The sequence below is a fragment of the Clarias gariepinus genome, chromosome 4 (assembly GCF_024256425.1).
Source record: "Clarias gariepinus isolate MV-2021 ecotype Netherlands chromosome 4, CGAR_prim_01v2, whole genome shotgun sequence".
NCBI classification, from domain to species: domain Eukaryota; kingdom Metazoa; phylum Chordata; class Actinopteri; order Siluriformes; family Clariidae; genus Clarias; species Clarias gariepinus.
This window is the reverse complement of record NC_071103.1, coordinates 19,884,956-19,908,632: the sequence shown is the minus strand read 5'-3', so window position 1 is coordinate 19,908,632 and position 23,677 is coordinate 19,884,956. Positions and strand designations below refer to the sequence as shown.

The window sequence follows — 23,677 nt, the reverse complement described above, 5'->3', positions numbered from 1 at the left end:
CTAGATAATTTTATTGCACCAGAGTTAGGGATATAAGGAAAAAAGACACCCTGGAGCATTATGGGCCTCATTTTATATGTTGAACGTAAATTGTCTTGTCGTGACTGATGCAAGAAAGTCATACGAAAGATAAAGTCTTTGGTTGTTGAGTGCTCTTCTTTGTTTCACTAATACTGAAAAACATTCTTTAATATTCCACTTAGTATGTCTCCTGTTTTTCTGTTATTTTTCTGAGCATGTACACGCATATACTGTAAAAGGTGTCAGTTTTGCATCAAAGGCAATGAGAAATAAAAAGAATATAGTTTTTCTATTATTCCCAGTTTTTCATTTTTCTGATCATGTGCAGTTAATCTCATGCAATGCATAGATCTATATTTAAAAGTGTCCTCACTGATGTATGCGGACTATCATCCATGCTGAAAAGCATTGACTCCAGAAGATGAATTGTGTAGGTATGCATGGAAGGAGCGGGGGTCATTTTATAATGTAGAGCAGTTTGACAGAGTATCTCCTTGTGAACGTTGCTAGCGGTGAATGAAATGCATCAGGAGATGTTACATTAACCTAGACGAAAGAAAGGGGCGCAGCAGATGAAAAAAATACCCTGCTTGTCATTTGTCTTGTCAGAGACTTCATATTAGTCTCACTGTGGTTTCCAGTCTATCAAGCTCGGCTTCCACTGGGCCTCTACCTTTCCTACTTGTTTTTTTTTTTTTTTTATTGTTTCACTTCACAGAGGTTTTTCCTCTCATGAATGTGCATTACTTTGGTATCGTTTCTCTTTTTTCCAGTGAAAGAGGCCATGGCTCCCATCAGGTTAAACAGATGGGGGCTTCCTGAGCTGAGCCTGGAGAGCATGCAGTGCAGTGAGCCATGGGTGTTTGCTGGGGGCGACGTAGCCGGCCTTGCCAACACCAGTGTGGAGTCAGTCAACGATGGCAAGCAGGCCTCCTGGCACATCCACAAATACTTACAGGTGCCCTGCAACACCCACATAGCACACCTGCACACACTTACACATATGCTATTTCTTCCTCACAAACACACACACACACGTTGTGCGACTTTTGCTATAGTATAGGCATGCAGATACAGGCATATTGTATATTCATTACTACTAAACACACCAGGAACCATGCACACCCACTCAAACACTTGTGTCAAGCCCCAAGCAGATGTTGCCCTTACTAAGGTCCTGTCACAATCAAAAGCTAATGAATAAGTAGAATTTGGAGTGCTGATTGATTATGAAGACGAGAGCTTTCTGCGTACTCTGTACAGGAGATCTGAGTACTACAGTATATGAGTCTTTCGATATGATTAATTTTATGACTAATCAGACTTAATAAATGTATTGTACTGAAACATTAATTTTTCGGCTGCTTAATGGAACATGCTTTTCTTGAAGTGGGAATTACCAATCCATGCATTCTTATTTCCTTAAACCAAACCTCTGAGGCTTTGGCAATAGAAGCGTATTTGGATTAATAACAAGCAGAGAGAGAGAGGGTGGGAGAGCACTTAGCTTTGTCTTAGCAATGTCGTCTAAGGCTAGGCCCCTAAGAGAGGCTTACTGGTGCCAATATGCCCCCCTCTTACCTCTATTTACTGGCTCACATCCAAGCACTGAAAAGCATGAAACTACCCCCCAAAGCATTAAAATCCTCTCACCCAGCTCTTACCCTCACAAAGCATATAAGTCTTAAATAAAAATACAAATCATAAAAGCCCAAAGTCAGGTCCTATTAATCAGACAACAATTGTATCGTGTTGATAAGAACTGTAAATTATATACAGCTAGTGCACTGCAAAAACTGCAAATGTAGTCTGTTAGTTTGTGGAGGAGAAAAACTCTAGGTCTGAAGGATGAAAGCTGAAGCTTGGACGAAGACCTGCATTTTTTCACTCTTTGGGTGTCTAATTTTGGTGAATTTAAACCTAATATAATCTATAGTTAGGTTTAACTATGAATGTGGTCACTTTAGGGCTGATGTGGTCTTCTGCTTTTGTAGCCTATTGTATTTAGCTTATGATTCAATAGGATGAGTATTCTCAGATGCTTTTCTATTTACCATGATAGCAAAATAAAGTTTTATTTAAACAACTATATACTTCGTTTGGGCAGTCTGGCCATTATCCTTTGATCTTTTTTAACAACAAGGTGTGTCTGTCCGTGGAACTCCTATCTGAAACGTTTTTTTATTTTTTAATTTCAGTAAGTACTAGATAAATAAATATGTATTTAGTCTTCGCACCAGCAAAAACTGTTTAGGCTGTAGTGTGTAATATTCTGAAAATCAGGATTTTCTGAAATGCCTAAACCAGCCCATCTATGTAGCACAAGGAACCATGCCACTGTCAAAGCAGTTGCGATCACATTTCCCCCTTCTGATATTTGACGTAAAACATTAACTAAAGCTCTTGATCTGTATCTGCATGATTTTATGCATTGCACCGCAGCTACATGATTGGTTTGGATAAGAAGGCATGCAGGTATTCCTAATACAATATGGTAAATAAATGTTAATTTACTTCTGTTCTTCTGTATAACTAAAAAAAACAAAAAAAAAACAAAGTCGCAAACAGTAAAGTGCATTAAGCTAAATAGAAATAGCTTGCACGTATCTCCTTCTCGTTTAGTAGAAGAGAACTTCCAAACCCATTGAACGCATTTCAACCCCAGCTTATCCAACTTCACTGGCTCCCTATGTCTTATTAGATTGACTACAAAATACAGCACCTGGTCAAGAAAAGTCACACACTCTAAGCTTTCATTTGACCGCCTTTTGCTTTGATTACTGCATGCAGTGTGTGTATGCAGTTAGTATATGAAAATGATCTTTCACAATTTGAGTCCATCAGGGGAAAAACAAAGGTAATTAATGTGATAACCCGGTCATTCAGCACATTCAGGTAGTCAGCTGACATTTTTTTATTGCCACAGTAATAGTGGGCACTGTGACTAATGAGTGCATCTCTTCATGTGCTCCCCTTCTTACCCTGACGCAGCCATCAATCTGAAACAGGGTCAATCTGCGCTCATCAGACACATGACCTATTTTATATTACTACAAACTCCATTCTTTATGGCAAACTAAAGAGATGCTCATACTTTTAATACACTTTTGTATTCAGTAGCTGTGCTTTGTAGTATTGCTATTTTAAAGATGCAACTTTACCAAACTTTTTTTCATAATTATTTTCTGATCACATTTCTGCAAAGTTGAAGGTTTAATACTATCCTAACAGATGATTTCCAGTTATTTTAAATTTCCTTAGTTGTTTTCTTTGCTTGATGGAGCCTAATTTGACCTTTCTGAAACTGTAACTTTTTATTATATTTTATATTTCACTTTTTTGCCAGATAGTGTATTAATTTTAACTTTCAAAGCTCTTCATGAATCTCACTCCCACCTATCTCACAGTTCTCACATTCTGTACTTTAACTTCAATCTCAACACTATGGTATCTTCTCTTATGCACCAAAACTTTTTAACTCTTTTTCCTATTGCATTAGCTTGTTGAAGGCCTTTGCATAATTTAAAACACATTCTTAAAACATAGCTTTTAAGCTGGCCTACTCACTCTTAATTAGGGCTGCACGAATTGACCAAAATTGCACATTGTGATAATTTTAACACGTATTGTATGTGATATGTACCTATTAAATGTACTATTTGTTATTTAAATGTATTTATCTGGGCTAACAGCAAATAACCTGACAAATGATCTCATTAAGAGCATGTTTGCCAATAATTATTAACTCAAAATTATTTAAACAATTTAAAAAATGATTTAAATTATCAATAAAAATACATGTCAACAAATTCTACACAAATTCCCAACTGTGCAATAACTTGCAGCCTTTTGCATGAAATACTTGCACAGGTTCATAATTAAATCTCATTTTTTTTATTTGATTAATTGTACCTAACAATATTTTCTTTAGGTTACATGTATTTTAGATTTTTAGTTACTGTTTATGCTATAAGATTACTTGAGTCACACTCAAATTAATAAAGCCTACTATTTAAAACCCCATGCACAGATGAGACTTGGGCACACAATGTACTGTCCACGCTGTAGTCCCTTGGATGTGGGGGTCCGGTGACCAGTCTGCAGGTTTGTCTCCTGCAGGTCTCTGAGCCCTTCCTTAAGCCTCCATTTGGTAAAACTGAAGTGCAGCACTTGCCCCATTAGCACGGTTCATTCAGGGGTTAATTGTCCAAACGCTGTGTTGGTCAGAACAAGGCAGATATAACTGTTTATTTGCGGAATAAAATTACCACTTGTAGCAGGAAAGGAAAGACAGCGAGATTGCTTTTTTACAGTAATGGACAGAGGTAGAAGAAATGAATTGAGCACTTTGTGAAAAGGTGCACAGATTAATGTTCGAAATACTCTCAGATTAGTTGAACTCCCTGAACTGCTGTTTTTTTTTACAGGAAGATCTGCTGTCACTGAGTGATATATGCACTCTCTTAGCAGCATCTCAGAGTAAAAACAGTGCATATACAAGCTTTTTCCCCTACGTCCTATAAAGGATTTTTCAGGAAGGCTTTTCTTTAAGGTTTAGTACTGAACTATTATTTGGAAGTACTTTGCATGTGTAACAATACAACATTTTGATAACAAGTTAGAAGACATTAGTAAGTACTGTATAAACTAGCAGTGGGAAAAGAAGTATTTGACAGGGATAACCAACTCCAGTCCTGGGGATTTACTGCCTTACAAAACTACACAAAAACACACCTGATCTAGCTCACAAAGGACTCTGCAGCTCATTATTACGATGTTGAGGAGTGCTGAGACCAAAGGGCAGCGAACTGCACACTGCCAGTGGCTCCCTAAAACTCAAGCTGATGTAGGCTATTCTAAGAGGTCATTTATTAATAAATCTAAAAAACATGAAACAAAGAAACTTTTTTAAAGTCTTTTAAACAGATACTTTAATTTTAATATTTTATATTAACTGTTTGAATGAATTATGAATCATTAATTAGTAAACTATGCATTGCTACTGTAGTAACTATGTTATATACAGTAGTACAGAGCATTTAATTAAAGCATTTTTACATGAATATAAGATACTAATTACTAAGACACATTTAATAATCAAATCCTAGCAATTGGAGTGATTTCTTTCCAATGATCTATTCGGAAAATGAAAGTTGTCTACACAACTGCTTAACATTTGTAGTCTCTTGTCAGTTTTTTGTGTGTTTTTTTCCCTTCTTGATGTGTTGGGGGAACTGTGGAGACTGGTCTATTGCTCGGTATTTGTTCTGTGTTGATGTGGCCTCGGTGGAGTATGGAGTGCTGTCATGTTTGCATGCTCCTTCTTTTTCCGCGTGACACCCCTTGTTCATTATACAACCACGACATCATTATAAAAGCAGTCTTAAGTGCTTGATAAACGCAAGGCTAATTAAAGCGAGAACTGATGTCAAGATGTGGTTTCCTTCCTTTGTGCCACAGTGGGCCTCGATAAACAATGCACCCAGAAAGCATTCAGCAATCTCCTCTACTCTGTCTGCTGTGCTATTGTTGCTGTACACGTGCATTTGTGACTGTATGCTAGAATGTAAAGCAGAATAACCTTCAGCAATCTGCATCCACAGTGATAGCAGGCATTCTTGTGGGATTTAAAAGATTTGTTCTAATGAAAAATGAGTATCATGTCCACAGTAGATCCGAACCCTAAACTGTGGTTGTTTCTCCTTGTAGGCCATCCATGGGCAAACGGTTAGCTGTGCGCCAAAACTGCCTCTGTTCTACTCTCCCATCGACACTGTGGACATCAGCGTGGAAGTGTGTGGGCTCAAATTCCCTAATCCGTTTGGCTTGGCCAGTGCTCCACCCACCACCAGCACAGCGATGATACGCAGAGCCTTTGAGCAAGGCTGGGGCTTTGCCGTCACCAAGACCTTCTCGCTTGATAAGGTACCCATCTTAGAGCCTGAACTTAAAACAAATATTTTTACTTGAAATCATCCTTTCAGATTAAAATGCATTTAGGGTTGATTACCTTTGATCCAGATGATATTTTCTTTCACATCCACCTAGTACAAGTAATGAATATTTGTCATCATGTTATCATTTTGCACAAATAAATCACAATAAAAGCCAATTCATGAATACACAAAATAAAAGAATAAATGAATTGAATAACTAAAGTGTTTTGGGTAGCACAGTATGAAACCCATAGTCATAAATCAGTATGATTGTCCTTATAATTCTGTGTGACTTGGTAGTGATTACTTATAAACAAATGAAACTGAAATAATATTTTTAGGTAGCGTCTTGACAGCTTATGACCATGACTATTTATTAGAATACAATATGATCTACTGCACAACCTTTAGAAATAATAATCAACAGTGTGTAATTTCTTATTATACTGTATTTACATTTTAAATCACCATTTTTTTCTATGTAATTGGAAAAATATTTGATTCCAGACTCATTATGATACAGACACATGAGACAACTTAAAAATATATATATATAAAAAAAAATAAAATTCAAAAAGCTTATAAAGCTTTTGATCAGTCAGTAGATTAATCAATGTGTTTATTTGACGAGCGTGGTTCTGCTCAGACGAGTCAAATAAAATTTTCAAAAGCCGTGAATTCAAAGAAATACGAGCACAACAAAAAATTCCGAATATCTTCCCTATAGTCTATAGCATTTGATTGGCACTGTGAATGTTAATCAGTAACATATGTTTGCTCTACTTTATTAGCAGAGCTAGAGATGTAAATAAAAATGCATGTTAAAAAAAGAAGCGACTTGTGACAGACATCTCTATAGCAACACTGAATACTTACATATGCTGCTGACAGGGAAAAAAAAGTATGAGAAATCTAGCAAAATTGTTTGTTTATTCTGACCTCCTGTCCTCTCCATGCAGTTAATTTCTAACCACCGGGAGAGCCATGCCTAGAGTGATAATACTATTTTTGTAGGTCTGATGTGTGCATGTGGGTGTGTGTGTGTGTGTGTGTGTGTGAGTGAGTGATGGCACAGTGCCGACTTTCAAGCTGTCTGTAATTAGTTCATAGGCGTTCTGGATGCTTTTAAAAGAGACCTGTTTTTTTTTTCTTTAGTGGGGGAGACTTACAGTACATAAATAAATGTATATGAATAGAAGAGTTTATGGCGAGTAACGTTGGTACCACGGGCATGTACACACACAGTCTAAACACCTTAATGGTAAGTAAAGACGGTATTAACCATGCTGCCCAGAGATCCTCCTTTTTAACTGCTTCTTAGAGACTGACATCTTCATATTGTATGAATCCTGTGTCTATTTTTAGTTGAAGTTAGCATCTTTAGTGGGATTTTACACATGTAAGCATTGCAGTCTGGTCTCGACTCTCCCTTCTACACTTCTTTTCTCATGACATTTGTAGATGCCAGATTGGACTCTAATATACTGTCGCAGCTATTGGCTGTCAGTGTATGCTGAAATACCAGCCGATATCTGGGTAAACAGAAAACCGTATTATTCTTTATTGTGTGCCCAGTGGGAGAGATTGTAAGGTTTTTTTTTTTTTTTTTTTTTCCTTCGGGGAAAAGAGATAAAGAAGTTCTTAATGTCAATGTGAATGAGCAGCCAGCACTCTGCTATCATTCTCCTTAAACACAGGGGATTTCTTTTTTTAATATCCTGTGCTTTTGGTTAGGCCGCTCCGATCAACATTAGACTGCCGCGGTATTGATAGTATTGGAGATGCTTGGTGGATTGTCTGTGGATATGAGAGGCTTCACGCTTGTGGGTCTTGTCTAAGCGCGGGCGTGCTCAGAATTGCTAATTAACTCGCAGGGCCGGTGGAGAGGCGGCTAACAAAGCTGGGGTGGGCGAGCTGCGTGACCGTTAATTAGAATTAATGAACTGTACTGAATATAAAAATGTGTCATTTTCTCTTCTCCCTCTGTGAACTGTGAGATGTGGCTTGGGGGTGTGTGTGGGGGGGGGGGTGTTATGGGGGTTAAGCTGAGACTGTCTCCTGTCAAATTTAGTTTTTTTTTTTTTTTTTTTTTGCCCGTAAGGAGATGTGGCTATTTAATCCCGCGTCAGAGCTGTTGCTGCTGGAGCTGTGATTGGTACTTTTGGTATGTTTCTAGCTAATTACAGAATGAGCGCATGTGTGGTGCACCGAGAGAACACTGGGTCCAATTAACCCGGTGACTGGTCAGACAAGGCTAAATCACACCTGTAATTGAAGCTAAGCTGATTAACCACTGAATGGAACTTCATATCTATTCTGGCCTTATAATAGGTTTACTAGTCATATGGTTTAGCCATAAGCCTCTTCACTTTATAGATTCAAAACAGTGTATTGTGGCTTGAGGTTACCGATTTTAAAGTTTTTGTAACAGGTGTAAATGTATAAAGAAGACGTATAGATGTGACCTTTTAGCACTTCGAGATAAATCCTTTTTTTTTTGGTGCCAGATGTCTGTATTCTGTATAGATTTCTGATATGTTCTGTATGGATTTCTAACTTTTGTTATCTCTGCAAGAAACTTTTAAAGCACATCAATCTATCTGTGCACTTGCCTTCTTGTCTTTGTGTGGGAGGATTTAGTGGGCAAATTTAAATGAATCTTTAGACAATAACTAATGCAGTAACTGGAAGGTTTCTCGAATGCTGCTGTACCTCAACTTTTCCACCGCAATTAAAACAATCACGTAGAGGATGCAGTCAAGAAAAACACACACACACACACACACGCACAATGTATGCCTTAGATGAAGGGAATTTAATGAGAAATGTGAAGTAAAGCACCATGGTAACACGGATGATATGTCACACATCTCCCATCCCAACACCTGCACACCATTGTTTCTTCCTCAGTACATTCTGAGGCCAGCTGTATCGTTCCTATCTCTAAATCCCAACCAGGACTAATCATCAACCTTTCTATTAGGAACCAAAAGGTTAGAGGTCGTATACCTCTAGCTCTACACAAACATCACCCACACCCTCTCTTTGTCTCTGATTGCCGGAGACGATAATAGATAGCACTGGCCTGTAAATGAGTTCTGTATTCAAGGCTTCTGTTTCCATAAGCCCGTAATGAGCCCAGCCACCATCAGCTCCTTTTCTGCTCTGGTTCTACAGCTTTGTTTAGATTCTGTCAGATATGTATTCCTGATTCCTGATTGTGTTTAATACTGTAGGTTCAGTTGTAATTGTTATGTAGGAACATCTGAGTTTGCGTTTCAATTATTGGTGCTTTGAGGGCTTTATTTGTTTTTATTTCCTTCTGGCAGATAGATATGCATACTGTAGGAACGGCTTTACGAACGACTACCTGACTGTGTGACATGAATGAAGCTAGACTGAGATACAGGAGAGTAAATCTAAGCCTGCTCTTTTCCTCAATGCTCAATTCATCATTTTATTATTATTATTATTATTATTTTATATTCTGTCATTGCGAATCCACTTTAGGTTTTATTGAGATTTTAAGTTCCCCAGTCTTGTTGGCTTGTAACAGAGTTTCTGTTCCAGAAGTTGAAGTGGCTGTAAAACTGTGTGTAGAAAGGTTTTATTTTTCTTGCAGAATTTCATAATTGGCTTGTAAAAATGTGTCATTAAATTCCGCACGCCCACTTCTTGATCATTGTTCACCGAGGAGATTTTCTGCTGGCTCTCTCCGCAGGGACCGCATCAGAGGTAGAGCCTGCTAAAGCAGAGCGTCTGTCTCTCACATCAAGGGACACGCTGCCCCCAGCTCACACATCCTATTTAACTCACATGCGTCTTCCTCCGTAGCTGCCCCATCAGCAGTGATTACTCCGTGCTTAGATGCAGTTGTGGCACATTAGGAACATCGGAACGGAGGGGAGGAGAAAATAAACACCGTAGGTGAATTTAGACTCTGGGATCAGCATAGGAAAACAGGCCTGTCAAAGCAGTCAGTAAGATCTGAGAGGTGTTGACTAATTGCTTGCTAATTACACAGTAAATTGTCTAATTAAGCTGATGGTTAATTAGGGTAAGCTTGCACAGCAGTCTTGTAGAAGTCTCTCCCTCCTTTTTTTTTTTCTAGAGAGAGGCTGTGCCATGTGCCCGGGCAGCAGGCTGTGTAATTGGCACGGTGGCAGTGATTGGTGCTTAACATGACACAGGGAGGTGGCAGAAGGAGAGACTGACAGAATCAGGATGTGCAGCAAACAGCGGTGCATGTCTTGTGTGATGGCTTTAGCCCTCTTGTATCCATCGTGCCATGACAGCTATGCACACAACTCACCCCACAGTCATACACCCTCGCTTGGTGTCACCTTTACATTGAATAGGTCCCAGCCACACGGCCTGTACGATACCTTAGCCCCTTTTTTTTCTTTTTCCTTTGAACACACCACTTATTTGTGGTTTCATGTCAACCGGTTTCATGTGTAACCGAGAATGAGTGCAGCATCAAGGAGAAAAGCACGAGTGACACGTTAAGTCCATGGTTTTCTGTCCGCTTTCTAAGAATAAGGGTTTTCATGCACGGAATGAAAAAATACAGATCAGATATCTGATAGAATGTAAACTCATCTGGATTGTTGCTGGCATTTTGTGGGAGCTACTGATAAGAGGTGACATAAATGTAGAGACATGACACACGACAAGGCAGTCCTCTCAATCTGTCTTGTCACCCAATCAATACAGAGGCAGATAGGGATATAGCCACTGCTCAATCATCACCACGCCGCTCTTCAAGTCAGACGAGAAAGAAAGACTCCCATCAGATCAATGCAGAAAATGTCAAAGGTGAATTCTGAACCTTTAGAAAAAGACTCTACTGGGAGTTTTTTAACACCTCTGCCATCCCATTAGCCCTGCAGCTAATAGACAAAGAATAACATTTCCTGCATTTCCTAGGTGAGAGACATTTCAGATGATGTATAGGTTTTTATGGGGATAGAAGGATAATATATATATATATATAACAAACCTAAAACAGTAAAGCACTACAATACAGATGAGAATAGCTAATTTGTTTGATAAGCCGGACATATTTCAGTCTAAGAATTTGGTTGCATCATGTGTTCTTCATTTCAACAGACCTTGTTTATTTACCACTTGCTCTGCAAGTCCAAGGCAAAAAAAGGACAGTAGCACAACAGATTTGGCACATAGAGCACCAGTCACAGTTCAGTGCTTTGTATTTATTTAACAAGCAAATTAGCACTAGTGAAGCAGATCCAGGCCTGGAAAAAAAAAGAATCAAATAGCTCAGGCTCATTAGCTTTGGCTACATGTTTACCATTTATAAATATACCCATTTAATTGGTAGATCAAGAAGGCAGTGACTACCTCTTTTATGGCTGAAAGGGCAGATAAGCTGTGCTTCTGTAGTACCCTGATTTGTCCAGAATCAGCTCACATTAAGTTGTTTTACTCCCCATAAACATGACATTGATGTAGATGAATATTACTTTGTCACCTTGTGCCACACCACGAATCAGAACGAAAGTTAATTAGGTTAAAGGTTTGGATAGAAAAAAAGCTCAGTATTGAAGTTTTAAAGCTTTGAATAATAATAATAATAATAATAATAATAATAATAATGATTCTGTTCTCTTTGAGAACTGTATTATCCAGCCTTTTTAAATGGTTAATGCACTTTTTATACACTAAAAAGTTTAAATGTAGATACAGTGTGTGTGTGTGTATATATATATATATATATATATATATATATATATATATATATATATATATATATATATATATATATATATATATATTGAATATTCAGTACCCATCAAAGGTAGTTTTATTTTAGAGGAATTATTTTCTACATTCTAGAAAAATACTGCACTTTTTCACATATGGCATCACCTAATTAAGTAACAGCAATGAGAACTACAGTCATTTGCTGTTTTAATACACAAAGGTCAGCTGTTCTGGAATAGTTCTTACAAGACGAGTATTGTCAAGTGCATATGCAAAACCTGTTAAGCACCAGTGATGAACCCCTACAGTAACTGGTAGACCATCCCATCATGGCAAGACCAAAACTTCTCCTCTGCTGCAGATGAAAAGTTTATTTAGAGTACAGCCTCAAAAATCAGCAGCACTTGGTTTTCAAGTACTGGAAACATGAGTCTGTCATAATGAGATGTTAGAACAAAGCCGAGTTTATGTGATGCATTCAAAACACAATTGATTTTATGGCCCTATCTAAAATGGACACTGGAATCATTTCTGTTGCGGTCAGGGAAGTGTTTCAGCTCCCTAAAGGCCAACACAGAGAGGATGAGAAGGAGCTTCATCCCGCAGGCCGTTTGGGCTCTGAACCAGAACACTACCAAGGACTAATTCAGTTAAACTTGTGTATTCTTCACATAAATTAAATAAACCCTAAACTCATGCTAACACTCATTCCTTGCATGTTGCACACCTCTCCTGTTTGCACACTGCTCATGTGCGCATTAGCAGACTATTTTGCACTTATGGAGGGAACATGGACAGTCAAAGCTGCTGACACATGGCTGTTTTTACCTGTCTCTAATCATACTGCTGTTGCCATATTTTCCTGTGCAATTAAAAAAAATCTATTTTCAATATATTTTATTTTTAATTTTTTTTCTTGATTATTTTGTTGCAAATTGTATATCTAATTCATTTTTCTTTTTATGAATTTCTCAGCTGTAGTGTAGTAGTGTAATTTTATTTGTCGAAATAAATGATTCTGTTTTTGAAACAAACAATTGTTTGTTTAGGCATGTCTTACTGTGTATGGTTATGTATGTGACGAATAAAATATTAAATGAATTAAAAATCATTAATTCAATATGGGTGAAAATACAAATATTAATACCTCTTTCTAGGCATTTGTAAAAGCATTAGGCTTTTTATTTAAATTGTAAGTATTATTATTATTATTATTATTATTATTATTATTATTATTATTATTATCATTACCATTTATATTTTAATCCGTATTAATTTCATAATTTTCAATTTAGTTTATATTTTATTGTTACAAATATTATTGTTGTTGTTGTTAATACTACTACTACTACTATGTACTACTAATATCTAAAGTTGGGCCAATGAACCTGTTTACTGAAAAGCGTACAAAGACGAAGATGCTGGCATGGCCTCTTTTCATCCTATGTTGTTTGTAAAAGAAGGATGTCTCTTTCCAATTCCCTTTTTCCTAGTAGAGTAAATGGTGAAAAGGACTAATGGCCAAGCTGACAGACAATATCCCTCTTCATTTATCACACAGGGTTAATATCCTTTGCTTTGACATTAATTTATTAAGTCCCTCACAGGCAGGCTGATCTTGTTCAGAATTACCATCACGTTTCAGAAGCACCCGACATACACATACACATGTATACATAATACACATAGAGACATGGATCACATTAATGTTTCTGCTCTGTGAGATGTTCGCTCTATCACTGTACACAGTTTAATGCTTACTGTTGATAGTACTGATTAGCATAATCACAGAGAACCTCACTCATGAATGTTGATGTTAAATCGAATACTCAAGCTATTATGCGTGTTAAATAATCTGGGCCTATTAATAAAATAGTTCCATGTTTATGCATGACGAGCTTCATTTCGTATTCTTTAGCAAACAGCTTATCGACATGCTGACTTTGGAATTCGTCCTTGTTTTGTTTTTTTTGTTCCTAAGTGTAGCTAAAGAGTTTTGAGACACAATTCCGCTCAGGGGAACCATAAAACACTCTTTCTCTTCACAGGTTAGTGGAAAGTGATATATTTTGTGTGTCAAAACCGTTTGACTGTTAGAGAGAAAGTCGTCATGTGGTTTATCGAGTTTCCAAGGGTGCAGATGTGTAGCTGAGATGCTGTCATGGATCCAAGGCTGCTTAGATTTATACATGACAAGCAAAAAGAGGGGATTAAGGCTGCAGTGATGATCTTTCTCACAATCTCAAGATCAATCTCGAGAGACATCGCTTAGTGACATTCACTCACGTGTATACACACATACAAACAGCCTCTAACATGCTGTGTTGGACTCGTATGACACAGTGCTGATTGAATTCAATACCGTGGATAATTAGGCCTAAAATCACTGTCTTTAGGTAACATCTGTTGAGCATGAAGAATAAGAGAGGACAGAACGTATAGCCTTGGTCACATTGCTGTGTGTGTGTGTATGTGTTTGTGTGTGTGTTTGAGCTTGTTGATTCTTCTCAGTGGCTGGGTAACAGGTGAAGGTTGAGATCGGCGTTATTAAGCATGCTTTCTAAAGTCAGACAGTATTAATTCATGCAGGAGCTGAAGAATGTCATCTCAACCCTCCCTGAGAAATGACCACAGTAGAACTCCAAGAGAAAATTATGGCTTTACAAGTGTTACATCTGCACTCTGCAAACAAAGATGGATGATGTTAAAAAGTATAGTAACATTCCTCACTTTTCTTCTGATCTTTTCCTCAACCTCTCTTACTCATTCTCTCTCCTCTTCTCCCCCTTTTTGCTTTATGAACCCTCGGTTTGTGGTGGCTGGCCAAAGGACTGGTGAGAACTGAACCAACTATGCTTTGATTTTTCTGTCACAACTGCTTATAATGATTAATGCCTGCACTTGGGGCCACTCTGTGTAATTATAGCCTTTCCAGATTATTATTTTTTATACCTGTCTGCTCTCTGCCCATCACAGAAGGTTTAGATGGTGTCACAAAGTTCAATTTTGGCTCATGGACGATGAGTTTTGTCTCTAAAACCTTCAAAAATAAGCCCTAAATGTTTCTACAATTATATATGTACTGTATTTCAAAATACTATACGGTACTGTGCATAAGTCTTAGACACATGCATATAACTGCTGGAACAAGGATATTTAAAAAAAAAAGTTTTTTCTTTCGAAAAAAAATACTATAAAAAAGCAGTTAACTGTGATTAATGAAACAAAGTCAGTAACTGTGACAATCCTTGGCTTAAATAGTTTCAGGTATATTTTGTGAAGTTTTATAAAGAAATTAGCTGTGTAGTTTTACTAAAAAGACTTTTGCTTTTACTTTTTTTTATATAAATAACTGTATCTATAGTTAAATAACTGTATGTATATACAGTATATACAGTTAAACCCTGGATTGCAAGCCTAATTAGTTCCGGACGCACATTTGTATATCAAAGCACTCGTATATTAAAGCGAATTTCCCCCATAAGAAATAATAGAAAACGATGATATATCGTTTTAAAAACAAAAAGATTTCTAAGAAAATCAATAAATACAAAATATAAAGTAAAAAGAAAACAAATTAACCTGCGCTTTACCTTTGAAAAGAACTGGTGTTAGACAAATGAAGAAGCAGGAGGTGCGGGGCTACCATGTCGGATGATTTTCACACACCCACGTGCACACAAACATTTCTCTAAAAAGATTCATCTCTCGCACTGCTACAGCCTTTGAAACTATATAACTTCTTTATTTTAGTACAGTTACTAAAGAACAGTCACTACACTTGGATACTAAATGTAAAAAATGCTTTACGCGCGCCCACACAAGGTCACACACGTTGTCACAATGTTATAGTAAACAGTACAGACGCGCACGGCTATTGACTATACGAGTGATGCACGCACACTGAGACTAAGCATGGGAGACGATTACCCACAATCCCACAGTGTGAGAGAGAAAAGAATCATTGGCTTAGTTGTGATCACGTGGCACTCGACAGGCAAAGTGTCTATACTATGTACAACAGTACTCTTGTATCAAGACCTCGCTCGTTTAACAGGGTAATATGTAATTAAAAATTTTGCCTATCTTGCAAAGTAGACCAAGATACTCGCAATCCAAGGCTCCACTGTATATACACACACGCACACACTTACACATACATATAAAGATTTATCTGCAGGATCCAGGTACTGCATGCTCACAGCTGTGATGAGCAAGGCATACTAATCTCGCATACAATTTCATTCTCTTAGATGGAGAAATAGTGAATTATCCTCTTTTTTTTCTTTGAAATGTATGACGAATCCTCCCAGAAGTTATTGTTATAATTGTCAATGTTCATTGCGAATTGGAGCACTGGAAGGAAACCAATCTGTCAGATGACTCCAGGTTATAAAAAGTTTCATCATGCCATGCATGTATATTACTTTCATATGCATAATTTTCCCTTAAACTTGGAATAAAACTGATTGAATGGTATAAAGGATAAAAGTATGCAATAGATATGATAGACCTGCACAATGAAAGCATGCAGTATAGACTTTTAATTTCTCTCAAGTGTTATAATGCTAGGTGTTTGTGTAGTTCAGCTGTATTTTCAAGTTATTTTTTTTTACAACAGAATTGGTCATGGTTCGGGCATGCAGCTCCTGAGTTGATATTAGATTTGAATGATCTGCTAGTATATATTCCTGTGTTATTGTCATTCAGATAGCATAACTGCTTACATTTTATGCAGAATTCAGAAATTGAATCCCCTGAAACCACACTGTTAGTATGATATGTTACACCCAGCCACAGTATAGGAAATTATTTCATGTACAATTAGTTCTAGGATGTGGTTTAATGTTTGAGATTATCTTCGATCATATAGTCCCTCAGGGATATAGATGTGACTGATCAACTTTCTTCTATAATAAATATATCTGTCCTGACGGGAGTGATGTCTCCCCGGATGACAATGCCCACATCTACAGGGACCCATTGCATATGAAAATAATATACAGTACATCAGATGCTGTTGATTCGGTGTCATCAGATATAATCCTTGTTGATCACCTTGGGACTGATTTATTAAGCTTAACTCCCCAACAAACCAATCAAAAACGTGATGATGAATGGTGTTCATATATCCAGTTCAGGTTCAAAGATTTCTAGAATGTATGCCAAGGCGTAATTGAAGCTGTTTTGGTGGATCATGTTGCTCCAACACTGTACAATCACACTTTAAATTGGGTCAGATGCCAGGCAGAAGGCTCAGGTTTGATGCCAAGCCAACACCCAGACCCAGTCCCTGGATGCAGGGCATCATTAGTGCCAGTCCCATGTACAGATTGAAACTGAAGGGGTTACATTGGGAAGGTCATCTGTTGTAAAACCTGTGCCAAGTTAAATGTGCTGATAAAAGATCTGCTGTGGAAACCTCTCAACAGTGGTGCGGAAAAAACAACACAACCGCACACACTAATGCATCAATGTACGCATTCACGCTGCATGACTCAATTTCTTTTATTTTCAGCCGTTAATGAAAACGTTATCAAAACTGTTTTGTTTGCACCTGTAAGACTTTCGGTTTTAGAATATGTATATTCTGTATGTGTGCGAGTGTGCCTGTGTGTGTGTGTGTGTGTGTGTGTGTGTGTGTGTGTGTGTGTGTGTGTGTGTGTGTGTGTGTGTGTGTGTGCTGTGATGTGTGGTCCATTGTGTTTGATTAGTACTTCTTGCATGTGTTTGAGTCTGAAAGGCTGTTTGCTGTGTGGGGGGGATTAGGGACCTGTTCTGCTGTGATAAAAACCTGGTTAGCTCCGAAACACAGCCTTGGTCATTAACAAGTGGCAGCGTGAGAAGCAGGGGAGAAAGTACACATCATCTTCCTTATGGGTCATAGCCCGTTAATGGCCGGGATAGAAACAATACACTCATGCAGCGTATTGTAACAGTTGAAAAAACTGTAAGAAAAACACATCATGTTCTCGTGGCAGGTTCTCGTTGGTGCGTAAGTCACTGTTGGCAGGTACACAGGAGCACACAGAGGTGTGCTTTGAAATGTGTGTCACGTCTAACCAAAGCTATCTTTGAGAATTCAGTTCAGTCTAGTCAGTATAGTGGCTGTACAGTACGTATGTGTCTGTGCGAGTGGGAGAGTTTGTGTGTGTGTGTGCGGTGTGTGTGTGTGTGTGTGTGTGTGTGTGTGTGTCTCTGCATGCACCTTATCTTGCTCAGTGTGGTGCCTGTTTCTATAGTTTGCCAGTTTTCTCCCTTTGGGCAATTTTCATGGTTTTCACTTGCTTAATATTAAAACTCTTGTTCCACCTTGGCCTGATAGTACAGAATGCTGGGAGGCAAATGTTCCCTGGTCACAGCTTCATTAAATACAGTTTTTTTTTCCTTCCCCTGAAGCCCTTGGGATGTCTGTCTCAATTCCCATAGTGCCTTCAATGGACAGACATCATACTTCTATTAAAACTGGGTTATGTCTTCATTCATAACCATGGGCCACATCCCAAACTGTCACGTGGAACCCCCCATCAAAAAACAGCACCTCATTTCCAGTTTTTAAAAGAAGTGCCCTTTCATATGCATCTCATGATTGAACATTCACAGTGAGAATTTTCTTTAATCAAAAATTTGATTTTGGTTCATTTTTAAACAAAACAGGGATCCTTGGATATAGAGTGTGTGTTTTAGGTTGCTTGTATGCGCCTCTGTAAATGTATCCCAGTCTCATGTATGGTCAGAGTGAAAAACAAACCAGGATTTCTTGTAAAGAGCTTGTTACTTTTTTATTTTAGAGCAAATACACAGAATCCTACACTCATAAAACCACGAGGTGACTACCACAAGGACCAAAAAAAATCTTTTCAGCTGATAAAAATAGAAAAAAGAGAAACCAGTTCTAGCTCTACTCAGTCTAATCAAACTTATGCTAATTTGATCTAATTAGCAGCAATTACACTTTCTTGTCAGTGTAGCTGGAAAACAGTCTAAATGTCGTAAAATTAAGTTAGCGCACAATTATCTTAATTGTTCTGTAAGGGTAGGCTCTAATCGGGCTATGCAAAATTGTTCTCTTACACAGTTAAATTGTGATGGACAGTTTATCCGAGGTGGGGGAATTAAGCTGTCACTTCTACTACAGGTACCCTTGCTTTATCGATTCAAGTTACAGAATACTGAAGGAAAGTGAAAGAAAGATAATTTCTGTCATATGGTTTAAATTATATATGGCTCTGTCTTCTCTATCATTCGTTTTACTTTTAGGATTCGCTGCCCTTTCATGTGTCAGTTTTCCACAAGAGTTTCTCCACTGTGTGGAGATCCAGATAATACAATTCTATACAATCCTTTTTATATGTTGAGGTCTCTGTCATTATAAAAACCCAAATACTAACCATATTATAACTCCATCGGCATTCCTGTTCGCTTTATGTTGACCTTTCGGTTGGAGAGGTGGACAGTGTTAGTTTGTGATCTGCTTGTGCCATGAGTGGACAGATTATGTTGAACACCATCAGCATATAGTGCGGTTGTGATGCATGTCCAACACATGAAGGGCTACTTTTTAAAGTTAAATATTATGTTCTTGCCCTTCTGTCTTTCTGAAGGGTTCTGTCTGGGTTTTAGACATGTTGTACTGTTTTCCTGTAATAGATGTCGTCATCAGAGGGTCCTGTAAGTTAAGAGGTTGTAGCCATCTTTTAAACTAGTCTCATTTGCTTTGACAAAGCTTGGACTTTGGGACAACTTCAAAACCCATAGTGTACATACTGTGCAGTGACGGACGTTCCTGTGTTTATGATCATAATGCAAGTTAGGCGATATGAACAATTAATGGAAAAAAATACGGCGGCACTGTCGCCTTGCACCTCCAGGGTCCAGGTTCGATTCCCGACCAGGTTCGATTCCTGGCCAGAGTTGATTCCCACCTGTGTGCATGGAGTCCCTGTGCTTGGTGGGTTTCCTCCGGGTACTTCGGTTTCCTCCCACAGTTCAAAGACCTGCAGAGTAGGCTAATTGCTGTTAGCAATTTGCCCGTAGTGTGTGAATGAGTGTGTTTGTGTGCCCTGCAATGGATTGGCACACTGTCCTGGTGTACCCCGCCTCATGCCCTAAGCCCACTGAGAAAGGCTCCAGGCCCCCACGACTCTGAATACAATACAAAGCGGTATAGATGAATGAGTGAGTAAAAAAATATTGCAGGTAAGATTAATAAACAGTTATGCTATTTTTTTGTGTGTGCAGTAAATATGCTCAACTATTTAAGCCTGCACATATTTTTTAATGAAAGCATTTCTTCAAAGTTGCTTCCATGTCCTAAATTGGATAGGGCGGAGTCGTGTGACTGTATGTTTTTACAGGACAGTACATGATAAACGACAATAAAAAATTGTGTCAACAGAATAGAAAAAATAGTCAAAAAAATAGCCAAAGTGCCAGTGCAATAATGAGTTTATTGCAAAAGATTGCATATATTTTGAGACATGGATAACATAGTTTAATTGCAATGTTTCTGAAATATATTGATGTTCTTCTCTCCCTACTCTGCTATTCAGGATCTTGTGACAAACGTGTCACCACGAATCGTGCGTGGAACCACATCAGGTCCGATGTTCGGCCCAGGCCAGGGCTCCTTTCTTAACATCGAGCTCATCAGCGAGAAAGTCGCAGCCTACTGGTGCCAGAGTGTGTCCGAGCTTAAGGCAGACTTCCCTCACAATGTAAGTAACTCTTTCGCTACAAGAAATCTAATGAAACAGATGGCACTGCAGACACAGATAAGCCAGGATGTCACATGTACCCAAGTGGAATTCTTGCAGCTTTCATTTGTATCGAGTTAGATTGATAGGAGCACTGTAGGTGTTCATTCAACAATGAGGATTTCTGGGCGCTGTTTCCGCAACTAGAAAACATTTATTGTTTATAAATAGAAAACAGTTTGGATGTTGTAAAGTATGAATATATTGTGTAAATAGATCATTTTATATAATATATACAGTATATGTTTATATAATTTTTAAAAAATCTTAATCCATGTAGATATTCAAAACATCTAAGAATTCAGGAAGTAAAGGTGGTATAAATTACTTTACACATTTTTACACATTTTTACATTTTCATGGTTTCTATTTTTGTTTTCTTCAGAGTAAAGGGTGAAGTCAGTTAGCTTGAAGAAATCATAGAGAGAGAAAGGAGTGAAATGTTGACGACATTAGCACATTTAACTCCTATGTATGTGCCTATTTATTGATGTATCACAGTGTTTTTATTTTCTGGAATCATTTATCCAGGTTCATAGAAGCAGAAATAGGAATTGCTTGTTTTTGGTCTGATGGTTTATACGGCTTAGAGAATGTTGTTATTAGCACTATTGTTCCTGTTATCTCTCTGAATTCAGTCTCATGGAAATTACAGCTTGGATCATTGGTGAGTTCAAATGATCATCTTGGCAGCCATTTCAGCTTTCATTCCTTCCTTTTTTGGACCCCATGTGCTGTGAGTCACCTGCAGTAAAAAACGAATAGGCACACTTTTTTTGTAACCGTCTCTGCTCAAATTTCTGTTTCAATTTTTATCTCTCCATTAGAATATAACCCTGTTCAACCTTTCGAACTTCCCTAGTGCCCACAACATTTAGAGACCAACTAAAGAACTGAAGCATGTAGATTTATGCATTATCTATTTAAACTGTCGCACTAACATTTGAGTGCTGCTTGTAAACCCCCAGGAGGGAGCTGCTGAAATAGCCAGCCTGGAACTCGCGATGATTGTACATAATTTAATGGTTGCAAATTTTGATCATATCATTTTGCTTGTCTTTAAAATCCCTGATGTTGTGGTACTTAAACTACTCTATCAGCTACAGCTGGACCATTTCACTCTCGTCAATAAAGATGCCCCAAATGCCAGGGTCACCTAATCAGGACTGTAAAAAAAACGTCATTTTAATTATCCATGTATATTAAAAAATTGTGGATTTATCCAGTTGACTGGTTAACTACTTATAAATAAGAACATCTGTCAAATATAAATTATTAGTTTTTGCGGCTCAACTTAAGGGTTAAAATATCCTGTAACACGTGCTCGTTATATTACGTGTGAACAAGGACTAATTTTAACTTTGTTTAGGATACAATGATGCTGTTGGTGCATTTTGCATTGAATCATCTTTTAAAATCAAGTTAAATTAAGTTTTTCGAAATTCCATGGCAATTCTATGTACAGTTGTTGTTGGTCTTTTGGCAATGAGTCACCACAGAGGAATATCCAGTCCGCACAACAACTTAGCAAAGGTTTTACCCTTCCTGACACAACCCTCCCATTTTTATCCGAGCTTGGGACCGGCACTGTGTCCAGTGGGTGGGGGGGTTTGGGCACTGGCTGGGAATCAAACCTGGGTTTTCCGCATGGCAGGCAAAACACCTACAACTGAGCCACCAGTGCCCTGCCAATTCAATGTACAGGTCAAACTTAAATGAAAGAGTATCAAAAATTATTTAAAAAAATACGAAGAAATACAGGTAATAAGAAAGGAAGTGCAAAGAGCCAGATAAATGTCACCAATAATTGCATATGTAATAATTTCATCGTTTCCATTGTTTCTATATTATCTAATTTCTATATTTCAGTGGTTCATGTTATTTTTGTTATTCTTGCCTGTCCTTATCACACTAATAACTCCAGTTATTCCTATATTGCTTATTTAAAAAATATGTTCAATTATTAATTTTTTGTTTGTTCAAGACTGTCATGGTACAAGTGTAATGGTTTGTAAAAAGGAGTTTGTAGAAAAAAAAGCTTGTCTGTTTAATAGCACATCTGTAACAATGACACTATGCTGTATATTTTAGGACGTAAATGATTTTATGAATTTTAAGAATTTGTTTTTAGCGAAAGAGATAACAAAATTTTATGCAAATTAATTCACTGATACTAAGTTTGTCCATGCTTTGAGGCTTTCAGTTCAAATGTCACATCCATAACACTGCAGCTGCCCTTCTCGTTTGACTCTCCTTTGTTGCTAGAGTTCTGCAATGTGAGCATGTCTTTCGGATAACAAATTTGTGTTAAAGTTTTTACAAATCTGGCAAGAAATTATAGTTATCCTTTTTTCCATGTTTGCTCTGACAACCCTGTTCGGCATATTGTTATCTTAGCAAGAAGCCTACAGTGCATTAAAATTTGTTTTTATTTATTTAATTCAAACTCTTATATATTCCTGATTAATTACATGTAAAGTGAATATTTTCAAGCCTTTTACTTTTAAATTTTAATGATGATTACAGCTCATGAAAATCACCAATCCAGCATCCCAAAATATTTGACGAATTCCTCTAAGACAATCAGCCTGTGGCACTTCTGAGGTGTTGAAGACCAGGTTGCTCTGATAGCAACCCTTAGCTCATCTGTATTGTTGGGTCAGGTGTTTCTTATTGTCCTCTTGACAGTATATTATAATAACCAATATATTCCCTATGGGGTTCAGGTCAGGCAAGTTGGCTGGCCAGTCAAGCACAGTAATATCATGATCAGCAAACCAGTTAGTGGTAGTTTTGGCACTGCAGGCAGGATGTAAGTCTCTTGGTAGTTGGCTTTGGCATTGATAAAACAAGTGAACCAACACCAACAGATGACATAGCACTCAAAATCATCACAGACTGTGGAAAATTCACACCGGACTTCAAGCAGCTTAGATTCCTGCCTCTATCCTCTTTTTCCAGACTCTGGGACCTTGAATTCCAAATGAACTGCAAAATTAATTTTTATCTGAAGAGAACTTTGGACCAATGAATGATATGCCAAAGATTGTAGCCCATTTCCTAAAGAGGTGTGTGCATAGTGGCTCTTGATACGCTGAATCCAGCCGCTACTCCACTTCTTGCAAAGCTCTTCCAAGTGAAATCGCTTTGCTACACAAACGCCTTAAGTCTGCTGTCATCACTGTTGCTTGTGGAACCTTTCCTGCCTTATCTTTTCCTTCCAGTCAACTTTCCAGG

At 37.8% G+C, this 23,677-nt stretch overlaps 1 protein-coding gene across 1 annotated transcript in view; it reads left to right on the top strand.

Moving 5' to 3' along the window:
* dpyda.1 (dihydropyrimidine dehydrogenase a, tandem duplicate 1) overlaps positions 1-23,677 on the top strand; it is a 138,347-nt gene that overhangs the window by 63,482 nt on the left and 51,188 nt on the right. The window contains exons 12-14 of the mRNA XM_053494589.1: positions 795-979; positions 5,731-5,946; positions 20,237-20,401. Of these exons, the coding sequence (XP_053350564.1) occupies positions 795-979; positions 5,731-5,946; positions 20,237-20,401 (566 nt within the window). The remainder of the gene's footprint in view (positions 1-794; positions 980-5,730; positions 5,947-20,236; positions 20,402-23,677) is intronic.